The 21,480-nt window shown below is 45.7% G+C and overlaps 1 protein-coding gene across 1 annotated transcript; it reads right to left on the bottom strand.

Moving 5' to 3' along the window:
- Positions 1-123: 123 nt before the first annotated feature.
- CHAMP1 (chromosome alignment maintaining phosphoprotein 1) lies at positions 124-9,720 on the bottom strand. Its single transcript, XM_068268229.1, has 2 exons — positions 9,616-9,720; positions 124-3,312 (listed from the first exon to the last, which is right to left on the bottom strand). The coding sequence occupies exon 2, from the start codon at positions 3,264-3,266 to the stop codon at positions 1,266-1,268; it is 2,001 nt and encodes a 666-aa protein (XP_068124330.1). The 5' UTR covers positions 3,267-3,312; positions 9,616-9,720; the 3' UTR covers positions 124-1,265.
- Between the last annotated feature and the right edge of the window lie 11,760 nt (positions 9,721-21,480).

Raw genomic sequence — 21,480 nt, 5'->3', positions numbered from 1 at the left:
TCACTAAATTATGCAACTTTATGACAATCACTATTGGCAGACATTATGTACAATTAAGCTTTTGCTTAAAAAAATAAAATCCAGCAATACCCCACAGTGAAGTGTGGGGTACTTTACCCCCCCCCCCCCCCCAAAAAAAATATAAATTGTAAAAAAAAAATACTGCACCAACAACGGTAGACATCTGACACTGCGCTAAAAAGCATCACAAAATGTACATACTTGTTCATGTGCATAAGAGCTGCAGTGCTACAATACACAACTCATTCAGAGAAGATCACATTAATGGTCATCACCAAATCAATGAGAAGCTCTGTGTCAGGTACCTCACCTGCTTGAGACTACACAGAACTCTTGAAAAATAACACAAAAATGCCATCAAAATAGGGAACTTAATATAAAACACAATTTTCTTATTTTCATGGCATGCTTTTTTCCCCTTTTTGTACTATTAATAATCTGACACTTCTCTGCGTACCAGGGAACTACATTTTCTATCAAACAGAATTATTTAATTCTGATTTCTAAGATCCATACTGGGAAGGTCAGTGACGCACACCAACAGTGATGCCAAGAACAGTGAAATTAAATAGGTTTCCATTTTTCTTTCAGCTTCTGGACTGGTAGTCACAGAGGCAGTTACACAAGGCTATTTACAGTCATTTTGTTTGAAGGATACTTGAACTGTGAAGGAAAACACGACTGCCATATTTATTTACTACAGGCAATCTGCATTTTTAAAAAGAAAATATATGTCAGCCTTTATATCTCTCTTAGTTCAGGTGTGCTTTAAAGGACATCAGGGATAGAAAAAAAAAAAAAAAACACACACACAAAACTCCAAAAAGATTATGTGTTTACATCCAGAACATTAGCCACTCCTGTGCTGCGTTGTATTTCCTCTCCACAAGGCTACCGAGCAAGAAAACATGCACAATTTGTCCATTGTAGCCGCTTTGCACTGCCAGTGGCTTCCCTATGGCGCAGTGTGTGCTCACAGCACTGGAGCGCAGATAGAGCAGCCACAAGGGGCAAACTGTGCATGCTTGAGTCTTATAATATCCACTTCAGAGGTCCCAACCACTAGTCAGTGCCTAATACGGGACAGGTGGTGGATGAACGGAGCTTCGCAGGGGGAAACGGACCATGCAACACAGGAGTGGATATTATTCCGGATGTAAGCATATACTCTTTTTGGGGCACTTTTTTTTTACCTTGAATATCCTTTAAAACAAAGTCCCCTTACAATGTGAAATTTAGACAAGTTAATCTTCCTCGCTAACATCCTCATGAATATCTTGAAAGTCCAAAACTGGTTTCATGGCCTCCTCTTTGTGGCGGTTTTCACAGTGCGTTTGATGTTTTTTGAAGCCTCTTGCATGGTCAGTCTGAAAATTACATCTGTGACACTTATACAGACCTTTAAAATGTGACGCAAGATGGTTCTTCAAGTGTGTCTCCATGACAAATGTTTTTCCACAAGTTTTGCAGACAAATGGACTTGGCATATTATGCCTGGTGATTAAGTGATGGAGAATTGGCCCTCTTTTTAAAGGTCGGCAATCACATAGCAGACAATGAAACCTGCCTTTTACCCGTTTAACATGTTTCAATATTTCTTCCTCTTTGAGAAAGCCATCTTTATCATCTGAAGCCTCACTGGTGTCATGCAATGCTGGCGATATATCACTAGTGTTTATTGTCTCAAGTCTATCCTTGGACCATGGTGTACCTTTAAACTCTGATACATGAAGAACTCCAGGTACCTGGGGAGGGGTATTTAGATTTCCTGGGGTACTCGCAAAAGTCTTGTGATCTGTTGTACTCTCATCAGGAGTTTCATCATCATCTGAAAATGGTGATGATCCTTTTAAAGCTGAAGCATGAACATCTTCTGCATAGTCTGAGTCTTTTGATTGCGTGGGAGTGGAATTACCTTCTAAGTACTTGGGCATATTTTTTGACTGGGGCAAAACATCATCTTCATCTGAAAACTCCATAATGCATTTTGAAATTGCTGGGGTATCCTCCTCATCTTCAGAAAATTCCATTATATCCTTTGACAAACCTGATGTACCTTCTTCAGAAAATTCCATTATATGCTTTGATACATTTGTAGTATCCTCCTCTTCAGAAAACTCCATTATATTTTTTGTTGCATTTGCAGTTTCTTCTTCATCAGAAAAATCCATTGCATTCTTAGGTATATTAGCAGACTCTTCTTCCTCATCCTCAGAAAAGTCCATAATGTCTTTTGGTATAACTGGAACCTCATCTTCTTCATCCTCAGAGAACTCAATGTCTTTGCAAATGGTAGATACAGGTTCTTCATCCTCTGAAGAACTTTCCAGCTCTTTGGACTGAGCTGGAACCACTTCATCTTCAGACATGTTGCCTGTCGGCTTTTCTTCAGGTGCTATCTCATCCTCGGAAATGTCCTCAATCCCTCCGATAGGGCCAGGCAAAGCATCGTCATCTGAGGACTCTTCCTCATCTTTTGCCTCAGGAACAACTTCATCATCTTCTGAAAAATGAGGAATTCCACCCGGTAGAGCAGGTTCTTCATCTTCATCATCAGAAAACTCAGGCACGTCCTTTGATGGTGAAGAGGTTTCATTATCAGAAAACTCTTTGACACCTTTAACCTTCACAAAGCTTGCTTTTTGTATGTTACTGCTGCTACTGCTGCTGCTGGATTCAGAATCTGGTAAATCTGGATCACTACTAGATTCTTTGTCTTTTGTCTCTGTGGATATCTCACTAGCCTTCTCTATGCTGCTACTTTTAAAATCACTGTCAGAATTATCATGGTTATCCCGACTTGGTGGTTTCTCAGGCCAAGAAGTGAGCGTATCATTTTCTTCACTCTTTACAGGATCAGTCACCTTGTTCTCATTGTGTTCATCCACATATTTATCATCTTCACTTGCTACACTTTCTGAATCATTCTTATCAGATTCAATATCTGACACTGGTTCTGACTTAGGCTCCACAGGCTTTGTTTCACTGTTCCACTTGATGGGCAGAGCATGCCGATCTAATATATGATTATACACATTGGCAAACATTTTGCTTGTGAAAAAGCATTTGTGACAGTGGAACAATCTTGCACTTTTTTGGTAAAACACCAATTTTCCTAAGCCACCAGTATCAATTTCTTCACAGAACTCCGGGTGAATGGTTCCCATGTGAATCTGTGTACTCTTATAGTCACTGCCATGAAAAGGACAACGATTACAGTCCAGTTGATTTTGTAAGACATCCATTGCTCAACTGCCAGCAATATCTGGTCCTGCAGAAATCCGTACAGACCTGAAAAGAAAAAAAAACATGTTTTAAAATAATGCATATGCGAACATAAAATAAGTTCCATGTAAAGCACTGCAAGTTGTTTTAAACTGCATTCTCTGAATGGTAAGTAAGCTTGAAATCCTAACTGTCTAATTTCAATAATCTGGCTTTAGGGATCTTTCCAGTTAATGGGCGTACACACACCAGACTGATGTTGCCTGACCCCTCTGGCAACATCGCTAGGTATATGCTTTTTAGATGCAGAGTCTGTTTCAATACGGGGGGGAGGGGGTGTCCTCAGGGGTATATTGTAAAAATGTGGCGCAGGTGTGACATTACATGGCAGATGGGGAGAGCGGGCAAAAAAATAAAAATAAATAAATAAACCTTCGGCAGGCCAGAAGCTGCTGTAGTCATTATTGGCTGCCTCAGCTAAGTTTAAACTAGCGCACAGGTGTTAAGCTCAAGGCCTGTGGGCCAAATACAGCTGTCAAGAGCTTCAAATGTGCAACATTGTAAGCAGTAAAGGATCAGCACACCGGTGACAGTATTTGTGGTCCAAAAACCCACAGGACACCCCTGTATAATTAGCATGGGGCTAATGATACACATACATACACACCCCCCTACCCCCACACACCATCTCCACCATTGCAGAGTAGAATAGAGGAGCAGTGTAATATTTACCTCCTCCAGGAATGTGTTGGGTCTTTACTGCACTGCCCAGCAGCTGCACGCTCTATGCTTCTATACCTCCAGCTTCCGATCATGTGACATGCATTTAAGAGCCAGAGGTATGCAGGATAGGATGTGTAGCTTTCAGGAAGATCAGGAGAGTCTCAAAGCATCACTGCTCCACTGCACTACTCTGCAGAAGGGGGGGGGGGGGGGGGGAGCAGGACCTTCACTGTTGCTATAGTTACACCACTTAGTTTGAGCCAATAAAAGTTAAATGTTTATAAACAACTTGGTCCACAACTTTGACTAGGTTTTGGCCCTTAACGTGATTGAGTTTAACACCACTGATGTAGCGTGTGCAGGCCTACTCTTCCTCAACATTAAAAAAAGATGTGCTTAGAGTTCTTGAAAGCACCTCAATTTACCCAAAAGCACAGGTCATTTAATCTGTGCTGCTACCTATCTTTTTTTGCTGTGATCTCCTTCTCTTCCCAAGGCGACTGCTGCCAGGATTATGTTTTTCTCCCACTGCTTGCCCCAGCCCTCTCTAAGTATGTATGTATTCGCTGCCGGTCAGTTAAGCGCAGGATAAGTCAAATGACGGCACAGGACAAGCTGCTGAAATTCCTAACGGTGTTAAATACTACATTATTCCCCTTCTGAGTTTTAACAACTTAAACAGAGAAGTAATTAATGGTCCTGCAATCCTCAATTGGCCTCCTGATTGGACTAGGGAGAAATTCAGTCACACCTGTAGTATGTCTAAATAGCGCTCTTTCACCACAGTATTATCCTAAGAATCAAGCAACAATCATTACAGCTGACATGAACTATGCATGTTTACACGCCTTAGAGCAGGGGTCTCAAACTCGCGGCCCGCGGGCCATTTGCGGCCCGCGATACAATATTTTGTGGCCCCAGGGCCCCAGAGCTTGTAGGGGCCCCCAGTGGCTACAAGAGGAAAAAAAAAATTTTCAAATCGGCCTTATAGTTTTTGAGAAAATCGATTTTAAAGTTGCAAAGGAAAAAAATACACATTTAAAAACCCGCCGACTTTAATGGTTAATAGCAAATCCACCTTAAATGCTAGAAACCCTAAATTTGCAGAATATGTTAAGGAGATCATTAGGAATAAGAGGAAAAAACTATTTTTCAAAAAGACCTTATAGTTCTTGAGAAAATCGATTTTAAAGTTTCGAAGGAAAATAGTATACTTTTAAATGCGGTAAATGTCACTTTTAGTAGCAAGCCTAACGGTAGTGTAATTTTACATGTATCAAAAGAAAGAGCAATACATTTCCTGACAGAGTTTCCAGGGGGTCCATACGCAGCCGCAGCGCTTTGGCCAGGGATCGCTATACAGCCGTAATATGGCTGTATGAAGATTCCGGGCATTTTTTCCTATTTTCCCAATTTTTTTTTTATGTTTAGAGTGGGCGGGCAGAGGCGGCGATCCTCCGCGATTGACGTCAGGAGGGGCAGAGCTGAAGCTGAAAGCTCTGCCCCTTCCAGGAAATGCCGGCGGATTGCCCCCGGGGCGATTTGGGGGCTCTGCAGCCCTCGTTTTGCGGCGGGGACACGTGAACTCCCTTATGCGGCCCAGCCTCATCCTGACTTTGCCTCCTGCGGCCCCCGGGTAAATTGAGTTTGAGACCCCTGCCTTAGAGGAATATGGAGGCGAACATTTATTTCATGATCCCCTTCCCTTTGATGCTAGGTAAACACTATACAGTTTTTGACTATTTCCAACAGGTCCGATCTGATTTCCAATCCATAGAATGGAAGTGAATTGAAAATTGATCGGAAATTATATCGGACCTGTAGGAAATAGTCGATCGGACAGTTAATCTGTCAGAAAATTGTATCGTGTGTACCTAGCACAAAGCAGCATGCCGTTAGCCTGCACCAGCTGCATTAAGAATGTCGCATAGGTGTTGCATTGCAGTGTGCTGTTCCACCTTACAATGTGGTTGTTACATCCCCCTTCGACTGTGAATGTAGCCTTAAGCCCGATACACACATTCAACTTAGGACACAAGCCTATGGTATTCAAAATCTGTTGGCCCTCATACTGGATGAGGTTGTAAAATTGGATGTGTTTATTAGGCTTAGGGCCACGTTCACAGCAATGCGGTGTAATGGCCGCTTTGTAATAGGGATTACTCTGCACTGCAATACACCACCTATCAGGGATCTGGACCAGATCCCTGGGAGACATCACTGGGACGAGGCTGTACAGACGCATATGCAGGGAGGGGAGGGGGGCGGGGTTTAAGGCAATTGGCTGCCACTCGGCTGAGGACGGCAGCATGCAGCCGCTGCAGGCTAATGCTGGGAATACACGATGCGTTTTTTTTCGTCGATTTTCCATCCGATCGATTTTCAATTCGTTTATCCGCTCAATTTCCACTCGATTCTCTTTTCTATTTCCATTCACTTCTATAAGAAATCAATCAGAAAAACTAAGGAAAATAAGATCAGACATGTTGGAAATTATCTATCGAACCATCTATCTGTCGAAAAACGTATGGTGTATTCCCAGCACAACAGCTTGCTGCTGCTACGGAACAAATAATGATCAGTTAAAAAAAAACAAATTTGCAGCATAGTGGCCTCAATTCACTAAGCTTTATCAAACACTTTATCAAACGTTTGATAATTTACCTCATGGGTAAAATCTAATTTTGAATTCACTAAGGTGTTATATATTTATTGAACATTTTATCGATAAAACATTAGATAAATCTATAACACCTTACTGAATTCAAAATTAGATTTTACTTATGAGGTAAAATATCAAACGTTCGATAAAGTGTTTGATAAAGCTTAGTGAATTGAGGCCATAGTGCGATAAACCTCATTTACGCTGTATACTGAAAAACTGATACATTTTAACTGATCAGTTGTTCCATAGCAAAGCATAGTAAAAAAAAGCTTTCAGTTAAAAAGCATATAACGTGAACTGAGCCAAAGGTAAAATGGACATTACCTTCACCTGGCCTGCACATCAGTTTTCCATTTAGTTGCAACTGATATGTTACACTATACGCTTAAAACTGATATATTTTAACTGTTCAGTTGCTCCATAGCAGTGTATAGGGAAAAAGCTTCAGTTTTTCAGCATACTGAGGCCATAGGGAAATATTTGGGGGAGGGGTTGGGGTCAGAGGGGCAGCCCAGACCCCATAAGTAATTAAGGACGATCACCCCCTCCAACGTCCCAATCTGATATAAACCTCCCTTATGGGGAAGTTCATTTTATATATTTTCCCTTACGTGACCTCAGCATGGTCTTATACACACACTACATTATCCGATGACTGTAAGTAATAAGAAATGCACACAGTGAGTGATATAAGGCATACAACAAGATTTTTCTCCCCGAATGCGGGAACCACACTAAGGCCTAGTGCACACCGGAGCGTTTCCGCTGCGGTTTGCGATCTGCTTGCGGGTGCGGATCCGCTAGGGTAATGTATTTCAATGGGCTGGTGCACACCAGAGTGGGAGGCGTTTTGCAGAAACGCATACTCCCGGGCTGCTGCAGATTTTGGATTGCGGATGCGTTTCTGCCTCAATGTTAAGTATAGGAAAACCGCAAACCGCTCTGAAAAACGGCACTTCAGAGCGGTTTGCCAGGCGTTTTTTGTTACAGTAGCTGTTCAGTAACAGCTTTACTGTAACAATACATGAAATCTACTATACCAAAACCGCTACACAAAACCGCAAAACGCTAGCTGAAACGCTGCAGAAAAATAAGAAAAAGCGTTTCAAAATCTGCTAGGATTTTGCGGATCTGCTAGCGGTTTTTGGTGTGCACCAGGCCTTATTGTGACCTAGCCCATTGATTAACCTGCCTGGCGTTCTATTAAGATCGCCAGGCAGGCTGCGGGAGGGTTTTTTTTTAATAAAAAAAAACTATTTCATGCAGCCAACTGAAAGTTGGCTGCATGAAAGCCCACTAGAGGGCGCTCCGGAGGCGTTCTTCCGATCGCCTCCGGCGCCCAGAATAAACAAGGAAGGCCGCAATGAGCGGCCTTCCTTGTTTTGCTTACATCGTCGCCATAGCGACGAGCGGAGTGACGTCATCGACGTCAGCCGACGTCCTGACGTCAGCCGCCTCCGATCCAGCCCTTAGCGCTGGCCGGAACTTTTTGTTCCGGCTACGCTGGGCTCAGGCGGCTGGGGGGACCCTCTTTCGCCGCTGCTCGCGGCGGATCGCCGCAGAGCGGCGGCGATCAGGCAGCACACGCGGCTGGCAAAGTGCCGGCTGCGTGTGCTGCTTTTTATTTCAGCCAAATCGGCCCAGCAGGGCCTGAGCGGCAGGCTCCGGCGGTACTGGACGAGCTGAGCTCGTCCAGACCGCCCAGCAGGTTAACATGGGCTTTAACAGCGCTTACAGTTGAAATCGGCGGCGGTAGACTTGGGCGCAGGATACAGCCCGTATATGGCTGATCCTGCTTCTGCAAAAGTCCGGGCAGTGTTTATTACTATTACCCCTCCAGGCCGCCATGGATAGTGGGGAATTATTGTGTTTTTTAAGCAACTTCAGCTCCATCTTCTGATGGCGCCGACGTTACTCACTGAGTGCGCTATAGATGTGATTTCTAGTCTATGGTGGTGCCGGCTGCGCCCAAATCTAGCAGTGCTGAAAAGCACTGCTCCGTTAACAGCTGGTCTAATTCGGAATGCAGGGAGACTCCAAGTGTATGACCTCTGCCTCAGTTTAAATTATACCAGGTCAGGAACTCATCTGTATTATACAATTCTGCAGTACAGCTCCAGGTAAAGATAGGGTCCGTTGTAACGCTAGTGCTGATGCATGCCTTTCATTACATAGCAAGACAGTCCCCTGTTGTAGAAGTTGGGTTTGTCCATTGCAGACTGCAAGGGACAACAATGCAACAGGTGTGTGAGCAGACCCATAGGAAAGCATGAGTGCTTTTTTGTGAACAAGTTTACAGGGTGACCTGCATACCTGCCCAGCAGTAAAGGCTGAATGCTATCCTGCTTCAGAGAGCAGGATAAAATAAATAACACACATTTAGCTACAATGCAAAGTACCTAAATGTATATAAGCATACATAGGACATAAAAGTAGGTGTACCAACATTTCAGCATACCCATCAAAATAGCATACAAATGCTACTGAGTGCAGGGATCAAAGTATATCGAGCTTGATTATTATAAAGCAGTGCCATAATCAATGTATGGCTTTCTTTAGCATGCACTGCGTAATCTATTACATCTTGTGTAAACCACACAGGAACACCTCCAAAATCATTAGCACAGCCTTGGATTTGGGAAGCAGTAGACTAGCAAACATTCGAGTATGGCGCCCTAGGGGATGGGTGGTAATAAACTACTGCATGCTACCCCAGCCCTGGCAGTATTCCGCAAACACCTCTCGCTCTAGTCACTCTGCCACCCGGATACAACTAAAGCAGCCGCAAGCCAGGCACCCCTCAGGCCACGTATTACTATTCCCCGCAGCCTAATGACAACACTGCTTGCTGCTGCAGCTTCCCGCGCTCTGCGGATATAACGGTCCCGCGTTACGCTCTTCACAGGTCACGTGGCCAGCAGCACCCGGCTACCCTCCATGCACCCGCATACACATGTGGTCCCCACACTTTCCAGCCTTACCTTCCCGTACGCAATTACCACCTTCCAGCAGTCACCTGCAGACACGCAGCATAGCTCAACGCCCCAATACTCTCACGTCACTTCACAGGCGACCACATGCGTGGCCAATCACAGCCACGTATCCTTACGTCATGACGTTGCTGCAGGCGTGTTGTGAGTGTGTGTTTGGGGAGACTAGCTAGATGGCATTGTTTGATTGCTGTTAATACCATAGTATTGATGTTTTGCACACAACGCATTTGTTTTGTTTGGTTTTGTTGCCTGTTGCAGTGTAAAAATTATATGCTCATTAGTGAATTATATGTTTTTCTTAATTTAAATTGGATCTTATTTATTATGTGTTATTATTTATAATTTAAATTACAGTCCAGTTTTCCTTTTGTGCTATAGCCCAGATACACCCTACTTCTACTGCCTTGCTGATCTTTTTGGCTGTGGTAGTGTTGGAATAACACAAGAAACAAGCATGCTGCTAATCTTGACCGATCTGTCAATAATGGGCTCTATTCTTAATGACTTCCCGCATGCGGTAAAGTACATGCGGGAAGTTTGCGACCAAAACATCGGCAAGTTTACATTCACAAAGGTTTCCGCATGTTTTCTCTGCATGCGGAAAAAGTGCGGGATTCATGCGGAAAAATTTCCGCAAAAGTCGGTATTTTCGGCAAAAAAAATCAATTCTCAAAACTGTTCAGGCGCATCATTTCGTCGCTATTTACCGCTTTTTTTATCACCTACAAGTAGTAGCTGATATATTCTGCATCCCATTGACTTTAATGAAGTCTGGAGGCTTATGGGCTGTGCTTGCTGGACTTTAACATTTTTTTTTTAAACACTTTTTCATGCGACCTTTTTACCGCATGAATAATGGCTGTTTTCACATCTTTTTTACTGCATGCGGAAAACATGCGGAAAATGTTAGTGAATGCTGAAAAAATGCGGGGTTTACTGCTAGCGGAAATTTAGCGGTAACATTTTGCGGTAATTTTGGCTCTTTGTGAATAGAGCCCAATGTCAGAAATACCTGATCTGTATATGCTTGTTCAGGGTCAATGGCTAGAAGTATTATGCTGAGCATACACGGGGTCGAGGCAGGCTTATCAATCGAGCCGCTGATGGCTCAACTGATAATATCCGACAGGTCCGATGACCCGCCGGATAGATTCCCCACTCGATCCCCACGGGCGGACAATAGCAGGGAATCGAGCAAGAGATAAGCAAGCGCCCGCGGGGACGAGCGGGAATCGATCTGGACGGCGGCGGGGGTCGATCTGGCGGCTTATCGAGCCGCCGGGTGGACCCGTGTATTCCCAGCATAAGAGGCAGAGGACCAGCAGGTTAGCCAGGCAACTGGTATTGCTTGAAGTGGACCTATACGCATGCACAGGACAGAAGGAAACAATATAGAAATGCACCCTTTATATATTTAGAGAGTTTAGCTTGTCTACTTCCCCTTTATCTGGACTAAGAACAGGTTGTAATTTGATCCCTCAGCTGTGTCAGCTGCCTGCCATGGATGTCTGTGTCCATGGAAACAAAAAGTAGAAACACTGTAGATTTATTGCAGGACTTGTATCAAGAGGTCAACAATTATACCAGTCGCCAAAAAAGCCGGGCAGCTCGGACCTTAACAACTTTAGACCTGTGGCCCTCACTTCCAACATCATGAAGATTCTAGAAAGACTGGTCCTTGCCCATCTCAAGAACTCCACCAACACCCTTCATGACCCGCACCAATTCGCATATAGGGCCAACAGGTCTGTCGAGGATGCCATCAACATCAGCCTGTCATACATCACAGAGCACCTGGACAGACCTGACTCTTACGCTAGGATCCTGTTCCTGGACTTTAGCTCAGCATTCAATACGATCTGCCCTGACATCCTCCTCGACAACCTGGCGCAGCTTGGGGTTGACTCCACTCTCTGTACATGGATCAAGGACTTCCTGTCAGAGATAACGCAACTGGTCAAGCTCGGCAACTGCTCCTCCAGCATAAGAATCACCAATACTGGTGCTCCGCAAGGATGTGTACTGTCTCCTCTCCTGTTCTCCCTGTACACCAATAACTGCACCTCTACCGCTGGCTCCGTGAAGGTCATCAAATTTGCAGATGACACTACCATCATCGGCATGATCAGCAAAAATGGAGAGCACGAGTACCGCAGAGAGGTTGAGCGAATCTGCAATTGGTGCAAGGACAACAACCTAGTGCTCAACGCAGCAAAGACTGTTGAGCTGATAGTTGATTTTAGGAGGCACCCTCCTCCCCTCAAACCAGTCCTCATAGGTGATACCGAAGTCTCTAGGGTATCATCTGTGCGCTTCCTTGGCACAACCCTCTCCAACGACCTGAAATGGGAGCAGAACACTACCAAAATTCTAAAGAAATCACAACAGAGGTTGTTCTTCCTGCGCCAACTGAAAAAATTTGGCATGCCGCGGGAGCTGCTGACCAGCTTCTACACTGCAACCATTGAGTCCTCTGCTCTTCAGTCATTGTCTGGTATGCCAGCGCGACAGCCAGTGACAGGTACAAGCTGCAGAGAGTCATTAATGATGCAGAGCGGATAATCGGATCTCCGCTGCCACCTCTCGATCTCCTCCACGCTACTAGAATGAAGACGAGGGCCACCAGGATCGCTCTCGACCCCTCCCACCCTGGCAGCCGCTACTTTGATCTCCTCCCGTCGGGTCGCCGGTATAGAACTATCCGATCCAAAACTACCAGGCGCAGGAACTCCTTCTTCCCCCAAGCAGTCCGGGTGCTAAACTAGGGTAGCACCCACCTGAGGGAACGATACTGGTCAGTCACTCACTGATGCTCACACCACACGGGTCAATATGGCCACACAGCCAGCTTTTGAAACTTTTGATGTTTTGATACTTTTTGAACTAATTTTACACTACGCGGGCCTCTCAGGCTTGCTCGTATTGCTGGGTGCTGGTAAATGTCTATGTACTTTTGCACAACTGTTAATGTCTGTCTTGCCTGCCAGTGTATCAGTTGCCTGTCTTTGTACTTGCCATGCCATGTGAACCACAAATAATTCCGAGTACGACTTCCGTCGCACCTGGCGAATAAAGTCTGATTCTGATTCTGATTCTGAGCTGTAACAAAGAAATGTTTTTCTTTAAAGTGAACCAGAGATGAAGCACCCTCATGTATGTTAACATATATATCAGTGGGAACATTAGAGAATACACCTACCCTGCTCTCTGTTTCATTCTTCACTGTTCAGCTTGCTTGTTATCAGCCCTGATAAAATCCCAGACTAAGCATTCAGTTTGGCTTTGCTATAATGACTCAGCTATAATGATTCCTGAGCAGAGCCAGAAGGGGGCAGGCTTGAGCTTGAAAAGATATCAGAGAAGACAGACTCAGCTATAATGATTCCTGAGCAATGCCAGACTGAATGCTCAGTCGGGGATTTTATCAGGGCTGATTAGAAGCAGGCTGAACAGTGAAGAATGAAACAGAGAGCAAGGTAGGTGTTTTCTCTAATGTTCCCACTGATATATGTGGTAAAATACATGAGGGTGCTTCGTCTCTGGTTCACTTTAAAGAGTACCGCAGCATTTTTTTTTCTAAAAAGGGTACACAGGGGCATGTTCCCATGTGCAGGACATGCCTCTGTGTGCCGTGCTTGCCGCTCTCTGTACCCCCTGTGCCCAGCTAGCCCCTGAAAATTGCCCACCTTCAGATGTCCAGATGTGGAGGGGGCCGCGCTCAGCAACGGGGGGCTTCAGATCAGTGAAGGAAGCCTCAATAGGATCCTGATGCTCCCATAGGGGCGTTTCTAGGTTCCTGTGAGATCTGGGGCACCCCTGGGCACCAAGAGGTAATGTGCGCGCTGCGGCAAAAAATGGTCCGGGTTATGCCGCATAAAGTGGGCATGGTCAAAGGTGGAGCCAAATGTGCATGAACCTATGGCGCAGTGGTGTAACTTAAACATTCAATAAGCAGCATTCCACATACAGTGGCTTGTAAAAGTATTCGGCCCTCTTGAAGTTTTTCACATTTTGTTATATTACTGCCACAAACATGAATCAATTGTATTGGAATTCCACGTGAAAGACCAATACAAAGTGGTGTACACGTGAGAAGTGGAATGAAAATCATACATGATTCCAAACATTTTTTATAAATAAATAACTGCAAAGTGGGGTGTCAATACTTTGTAGAACCACCTTTTGCTGCAATTACAGCACCCAGTCTTTTAGGGCATGTCTCTACCAGCTTTGCAAATCTAGAGACTGAAATCCTTGCCCATTCTTCTTTGCAAAACAGCTCCAGCTCAGTCAGATTAGATGGATAGCATTTGTGAACAGCAGTTTTCAGATCTTGCCACAGATTTTCTATTGGATTTAGATCTGGACTTTGACTGGGCCATTGTAACACATGGATATGTTTTGTTTTAAACCATTCCATTGTTGCCCTGGCTTTATGTTTAGGGTCGTTGTCCTGCTGGAAGGTGAACCTCCGCCCCAGTCTCAAGTCTTTTGCAGACTCCAAGAGGTTTGCCCTGTATTTGGTTTCATCCATCTTCCCATCAACTCTGACCAGCTTCCCTGTCCCTGCTGAAGAGAAGCACCCCCAGAGCATGATGCTGCCACCACCATATTTGACAGTGAGGATGGTGTGTTCAGAGTGATGTGCAGTGTTAGTTTTCCGCCACACATAGCGTTTAGAATTTTGGCCAAAAAGTTCCATTTTCGTCTCATCTGATCAGAGCACCTTCTTCCACATGTTTGCTGTGTCCCCCACATGGCTTGTGGCAAACTGGAAATGGGACTTCTTATGCTTTTCTGTTAACAATGGCTTTCTTCTTGCCACTCTTCCATAAAGGCCAACTTTGTGCAGTGCACGACTAATAGTTGCCCTATGGACAGATTCCCCCTTCTGAGCTGTAGATCTCTGCAGCTCGTCCAGAGTCACCATAGGCCTCTTGACTGCATTTCTGATCAGTGCTCTCCTTGTTCAGACTGTGAGTTTAGGTGGACGGCCTTGTCTTGGTAGGTTTACAGTTGTGTCATACTCCTTCCATTTCTGAATGATCGCTTGAACAGTGCTCTGTGGGATGTTCAAGGCTTTGGAAATCTTTTTGTAGCCTAAGCCTGCTTTAAATCTCTCAATAACTTGATCCCTGGCCTGTCTGGTGTGTTCTTTGGACTTCATGGTGTTGTTGCTCCCAATACTCTCTTAGACAACCTCTGAGGCCGTCACAGAGCAGCTGTATTTGTACTGACATTAGATTACACACTGGTGCACTCTATTTAGTCATTAGCACTCATCAGGCAATGTCTATGGGCAACTGACTGCACTCAGATCAAAGGGGGCTGAATAATTATGCACACCCCACTTTGCAGTTGTTTACTTGTAGAAAATGTTTGGAATCATGTATGATTTTCGTTCCGCTTCTCACGTGTACACCACTTTGTATTGGTCTTTCACGTGGAATTCCAATAGAATTGATTCAGGTTTGTGGCAGTAATATGACAAAATGTGGAAAACTTCAAGGGGGCCGAATACTTTTGTAAGCCACTGTATATAAGCCCCTCACCTGGCTTCTGTCTTGTCTTCGGCTGGCTGGTATAGGTTAGATAGGTAGCTTCCCACAGCGTAGGTTAGATAGGTAGCTTCCCACAGCGTAGGTTAGATAGGTAGCTTCCCACAGCGTAGGTTAGATAGGTAGCTTCCCACAGCGTAGGTTAGATAGGTAGCTTCCCACAGCGTAGGTTAGATAGGTAGCTGTCCCCAGCGTAGGTTAGATAGGTAGCTGCCCCCAGCGTAGGTTAGATAGGTTGCTTCCCCCAGTGTTGATTAGATAGGTAGCTTCCCCTAGTTTAGGCTAGATAGGTAGCTTCCCCCAGTTTAGGCTAGATAGGCAGCTTCAGCCATTATAGGTTAGATAGTGTAACGATTGTGGAACTTTCCCCGTGATCAGCGCACAACGCGTGCGCTGACACGGCGGAAATTCTCCACAAGCGTATAATTTGCAGGAACCCAACCCGTAGAGGGAAAATTCCTGTCGGCAGATGGCGCTGGGGAGTGCAGAGGAACCAATCCTCTGTACCTCCACAAATGCCAGACAGGAATTGTACGAAACGCAGAACGCAATCGCAAGAGAGGCGATTGCGAATGAGAATGAGCAAAGGGACAGGTTGTATGTGTGTGCGCCAATCCAGTCGCCACCCCACGACCGCACACACACAACAGCAGATATGAAATAGGAACGCGATCGCGAGAGGTGCGATCGCCAGACGAGACACAAGGCAGATCAGGAAAGAATACGAGGTTAGCACAGGCACAGCAAATAATACAATGAGGAGATACGGAAAATAACAAACGCTAGCTAACCGCGAACACCGCACTCATTCGCAACAGTGCACGCGGTTATGCGCGGTCTCCACGTGATAAGCACAATGGAGACAAGCACGCCTAACTAACCATTAATAGACAAACATAAAACAGAGGACGTGAGCGCTTGCTTAACGGTTACCTCACCGAGCCTCCAGCAAGCGTAGTAGACAGACACACGAAAACAGGGACAAGCGAGAGATAGGATCCACAGCACTAGCGAAAAGTGGCTAGCGCGATCCAAGTACAGAGTAGCAGAACAGAAGGATCCCCAGCGCTAGCGAAAAGTGGCTAGCGCGATCCCAGAAGACAGAACAGAAGGATCCCCAGCGCTAGCGAAAAGTAGCTAGTGCGATCCCAGGAGACAGAACAGAAGGATCCCCAGCGCTAGCGAAAAGTAGCTAGCGCGATCCCAGGAGACAGAACAGAAGAGATAGCTGGTAGCAACCGCTGCACCAGCTATACTCCAAGAACAGAGATCAGAACCATTTCCTGTCGACCACCATAGGGACAGGACAATGGCAACAGGCAAGACAAGACAGAACAGGCAATACAGATAATACAATCCTAACTGCACTAGGGAAATCTGCCTAGCGCAGATTCAGGAATTACTCTAAGCTGATGTTCAAACAGAGAGCAAGGCTGACACCCCACCAGGAGTGTTACATAGGACGAAATCCTTATGAACAGCGAAGCATTGTGGGAAAGACATAGTACTTATAGTACACGCCTCCAATGAATGTGGCCAGGCAATTTGCATGACAACGTATGCAAATTCCTCTGCAAGCACAAGCTGCAAAACTGACAGAAGCTCTTCTTTCCAGAGTCCTGCAGCATGCAAATCAAAACAATGGTCAAAAAGCTGCCTGCCTGCACAGGCAGCTGAGCAAATCATCACAGTACCCCCCCCCCCCCCCCTCCAGGGTCGAATTCCAGACGACCCTCAAAACTGCTATTAGCAACAGACTCAAACTGAAGACTCATGAAGGTCAGGACAGCCCGACAAGGTCCAATTCCAGAGTCAGTCCACCCGAAACCGACCTCATCGGAAACAGAAGCCACCGAAACATGCCCATCAGTACTACCAGTCTCAGTATAACACCCATCAGGACTGTGAACGCCAGAGAAGAAGCCATCGACACCCTCCAGACAATACCCACCACCTTCCAAGGAGCGTCCGAAAATACCAAACCTGCCACAATACCTGTTCGAAGTGTCCCTTACAACACAAAAGCCACCGTTGATCTTATCCAGGGTACCAAGCAAAATTTCTCCCGGAATCTCCCAGAACCTTTTGAAGCTCCACAGAGATCCCAAGAGGGCAGAAGAATCACCAGGCTCACATGGAGAATTACCAAAAACCCCCATGGAACCAATGACAATTCCGGATTCAGAATTACGAGGACCCCCATCAAGATCAAGACTTTCAGGGACCACTTCTGGGCATGCAAACAGGCAGGCCATATCAGAGCATGTCTCCACCGAGGAAGCATCTGAGTATGCTGGTAACCGAGGCACACTTGGGCTTTCTGGGTCACAGAGCACACTGGGGTACACCAGCACAGGAGAAACCTCAGGACATGTCGGGGAACTGCCAACCTCAGAGTCCGACACGAGGAAACCAAAACCAGGACCGGGCAGAGAATCATCACGAGCAATGGTCTCAAGCACTGGACTTTCAAAAGAAGACTCGGACTCAAATTCAGAAATTTCTGTGACTGCAATATCATCATTGACTACATATGAGTGAAGCTCCACCAGAGCTGCAAAGGTAGTCAGCACAACAGCAATGCCTACTGAAGTGGGCAACACCTCAGAAGGACTTGGGGGGCAGGAGACATCTCCTACAAGTTCTGCTCCCTTTGGGAGGAACTCGGAGACCTCCAGAACATCAGACAAAACTTCAGGAACATAATTTTTCAAGTTTTCTGAGAAGGATTCTGAACTATCCATGTTACAGGGCAAAACTAGAACTTTATTTTGTGGACAGGGCAAATGTCCCAGGGAAGGTTCCACTATAAACTGAGACTGGATCTCATCATCATGAGCGGAATGTACAGGAATATCTACTAGAACACACACTGACTCCCCAACTTTAATCTCACTGCACCCCGAATTCTGCGTAGCAGTCAAACTAGCTTGCAACTCCAAAACTGCAGAAAAACAGGTGAGTATAGCAGCAATACCTAGACGAGCCTCTAGGGGCACTGCAGGAGACATTGTACAAGGCAATATTAACTCATCCAGAGTACAGGGTGCAGAATCAGCATTTTTCTCAAAACAAGAAAGGGACTCACAAATGTCAGTGCAAGTGGAGATCATGTTTTTATTCATGGTACAGGGCAGATTCAGAGAAAGCGTCTCTGAACAAGGCAAAGAAGGTTCAGCATCAGATTCGCAAAACCGAAGCGCTGTCTCACTCTTAGATTCGGCTAACAATGTCGAATCCGAGGAATCAGAACGCAAAACCTGCGAATCAAAATTCACTTTAGGTTGTGAAACTGACGCTTCTATAGCGCAAACCTCCGCGATCTGCGGAGCAGACAGCAAGGCATCTAGGACCGAAACGCTGGAGCAACTGTCCCCAGGCAACGGGCCCTTACAGGTGTGAACAGGGTGAGACAGAGACTCATTTGCAGAAGAAATGGCGACATCAACAGGATAAACTTTATTAGGCATAAAAATTTTACTTTTGACGCTGCATAGTCGAGAAATTTTCCCCATAGCAGGGTCACAGACGGAAGATCTCAAAGATCTGTTTCTAACTGACAAAGGATCCCACACATCCTTGAGGAAACCGGCAGACTCATGCCGATCACAATCTGCAGGAATATCCGAGAAACAGGCATCAGATTGCACAGATTCAAACTGCACACTGTCAGGAGAGAATCCTTCAGGATTCGCACAGGAACCAACCACAGCGGCATACTCATTCATTTCAGATTGCACAAAGTCAAGACTCTCATGCTTTACCCCAGAAAGGCAGGAACAATCATCCGACAACGATGTCTCTTTATTGGAATCAATTGGTTGGTGTGTGTGCAACTCATCCAAAATCGTTTGCCATACATAGATCACCAGATCCACATCATCCTTGTCACATTCATCGGAATCAATCAGAAGGTACATAGAATCGAGACAAGCATTCAAGACATCTTCGCTTTTTGCGATGTAAAAATCGCAAAAGGCTTTCCAATCAAAATCGAATTCTTCCAGCAAGGCCCCAATATCCCAGGAAGCAAATGGGGGTTCAAACAGGCCAGTATCCAAATAATCTCCATAGGGGTGGAGTTCAGGAACAAGAACAGATTTTTTAACTGCTTTAATGTAGTGTGCGATCCTACCTATAGCAGGATCCACATAAGCTTTGGATTGGGGCAAAAAACCTGGAAACTGATCAGCAGATGCATTATAAACATCATTATCATACTGCATGGTTTTGCCCATTTCAGACTTGACAGAAATAACCTCTTTATTTGTGGTTGCTAGGGGCAACGGATCTTTCCGCTGGGAAGCCTTCCTAGATCTTTTACGTTTAGACTTAGAGGCTTTGGATGGCTGCTTTATGGATGAAAGAGTAGATGGAACAGCTGATTGAGCTGCTGACAACAACTCGTTAAGGGGGTATGGTAATTGAGGTAATCTCAGCCAATTGTGAATTAAAAAGGCCAAGAATTCCAGGGGTCTTTGACTCAGGGTGGTATGATCTAAAACATCATAAGCCCACATTGACATTTCGCCCCCCAACAGAATGTAAACCATTTGGGGGGCCCAGGTAGACACTGGGGTGCATTGGAATTCAGGGTTCGCTAACAGTTTCGTACACTCAGACAAAAATTTGTCTGCTGATTCAGGTTCAAGTTTTTTAAATCTCTTAAAGGTACAAGAGCCATATTCGACAAAATCGTACAAATCGGAAATTCCGTCTACACTGGGGTTTTGGGTTGGGCTGTTCATACTGTAACAATTGTGGAACTTTCCCCGTGATCAGCGCACAACGCGTGCGCTGACACGGCGGAAATCCTCCACAAGCGTATAATTTGCAGGAACCCAGCAAAAGGTGCTACGCACCCGTAGAGGGAAAATTCCTGTCGGCAGATGGCGCTGGGGAGTGCAGAGCAACCAATCCTCTGTACCTCCACAAATGCCAGACAGGAATTGTACGAAACGCAGAACGCAATCGCAAGAGAGGCGATTGCGAATGAGAATGAGCAAAGGGACAGGTTGTATGTGTGTGCGCCAATCCAGTCGCCACCTCGCGACCGCACATACACAACAGCAGATATGAAATAGGAACGCGATCGCGAGAGGTGCGATCGCCAGACGAGACACAAGGCAGATCAGGACAGAATACGAGGTTAGCACAGGCACCGCAAATAATACAATGAGGAGATACGGAAAATAACAAACGCTAGCTAACCGCGAACACCGCACTCATTCGCAACAGTGCACGCGGTTATGCGCGGTCTCCACGTGATAAGCACAATAGAGACAAGCACGCCTAACTAACCATTAACAGACAAACATAAAACAGAGGACGCGAGCGCTTGCTTAACGGTTACCTCACCGAGCCTCCAGCAAGCGTAGTAGACAGACACACGAAAACAGGGACAAGTGAGAGATAGGATCCACAGCACTAGCGAAAAGTGGCTAGCGCGATCCAAGTACAGAGTAGCAGAACAGAAGGATCCCCAGCGCTAGCGAAAAGTGGCTAGCGCGATCCCAGAAGACAGAACAGAAGGATCCCCAGCGCTAGCGAAAAGTAGCTAGTGCGATCCCAGGAGACAGAACAGAAGGATCCCCAGCGCTAGCGAAAAGTAGCTAGCGCGATCCCAGGAGACAGAACAGAAGAGATAGCTGGTAGCAACCGCTGCACCAGCTATACTCCAACAACAGAGATCAGAACCATTTCCTGTCGACCACCATAGGGACAGGACAATGGCAACAGGCAAGACAAGACAGAACAGGCAATACAGATAATACAATCCTAACTGCACTAGGGAAATCTGCCTAGCGCAGATTCAGGAATTACTCTAAGCTGATGTTCAAACAGAGAGCAAGGCTGACACCCCACCAGGAGTGTTACATAGGACGAAATCCTTATGAACAGCGAAGCATTGTGGGAAAGACATAGTACTTATAGTACACGCCTCCAATGAATGTGGCCAGGCAATTTGCATGACAACGTATGCAAATTCCTCTGCAAGCACAAGCTGCAAAACTGACAGAAGCTCTTCTTTCCAGAGTCCTGCAGCATGCAAATCAAAACAATGGTCAAAAAGCTGCCTGCCTGCACAGGCAGCTGAGCAAATCATCACAGATAGGCAGCTTCCCCCAGTATAGATTAGATAGGTAGCTTCCCCCAGGGAGGCGGGAGTAAGGAGGAGGGGGCACGGGGCGGGGGGGGGGGGGGAGCCGGCAGTCACAAACTCACCTCCGATCGCCGCAGACACAGCCTCCAGCTCCTTCCGACTTCCTCCTCCGGCGTAGCTCGCATTGGTAAC

Source organism: Hyperolius riggenbachi, chromosome 2 (genome assembly GCF_040937935.1).
Source record: "Hyperolius riggenbachi isolate aHypRig1 chromosome 2, aHypRig1.pri, whole genome shotgun sequence".
NCBI classification, from domain to species: domain Eukaryota; kingdom Metazoa; phylum Chordata; class Amphibia; order Anura; family Hyperoliidae; genus Hyperolius; species Hyperolius riggenbachi.
This window is presented reverse-complemented; position numbering and strand designations above follow the sequence as displayed.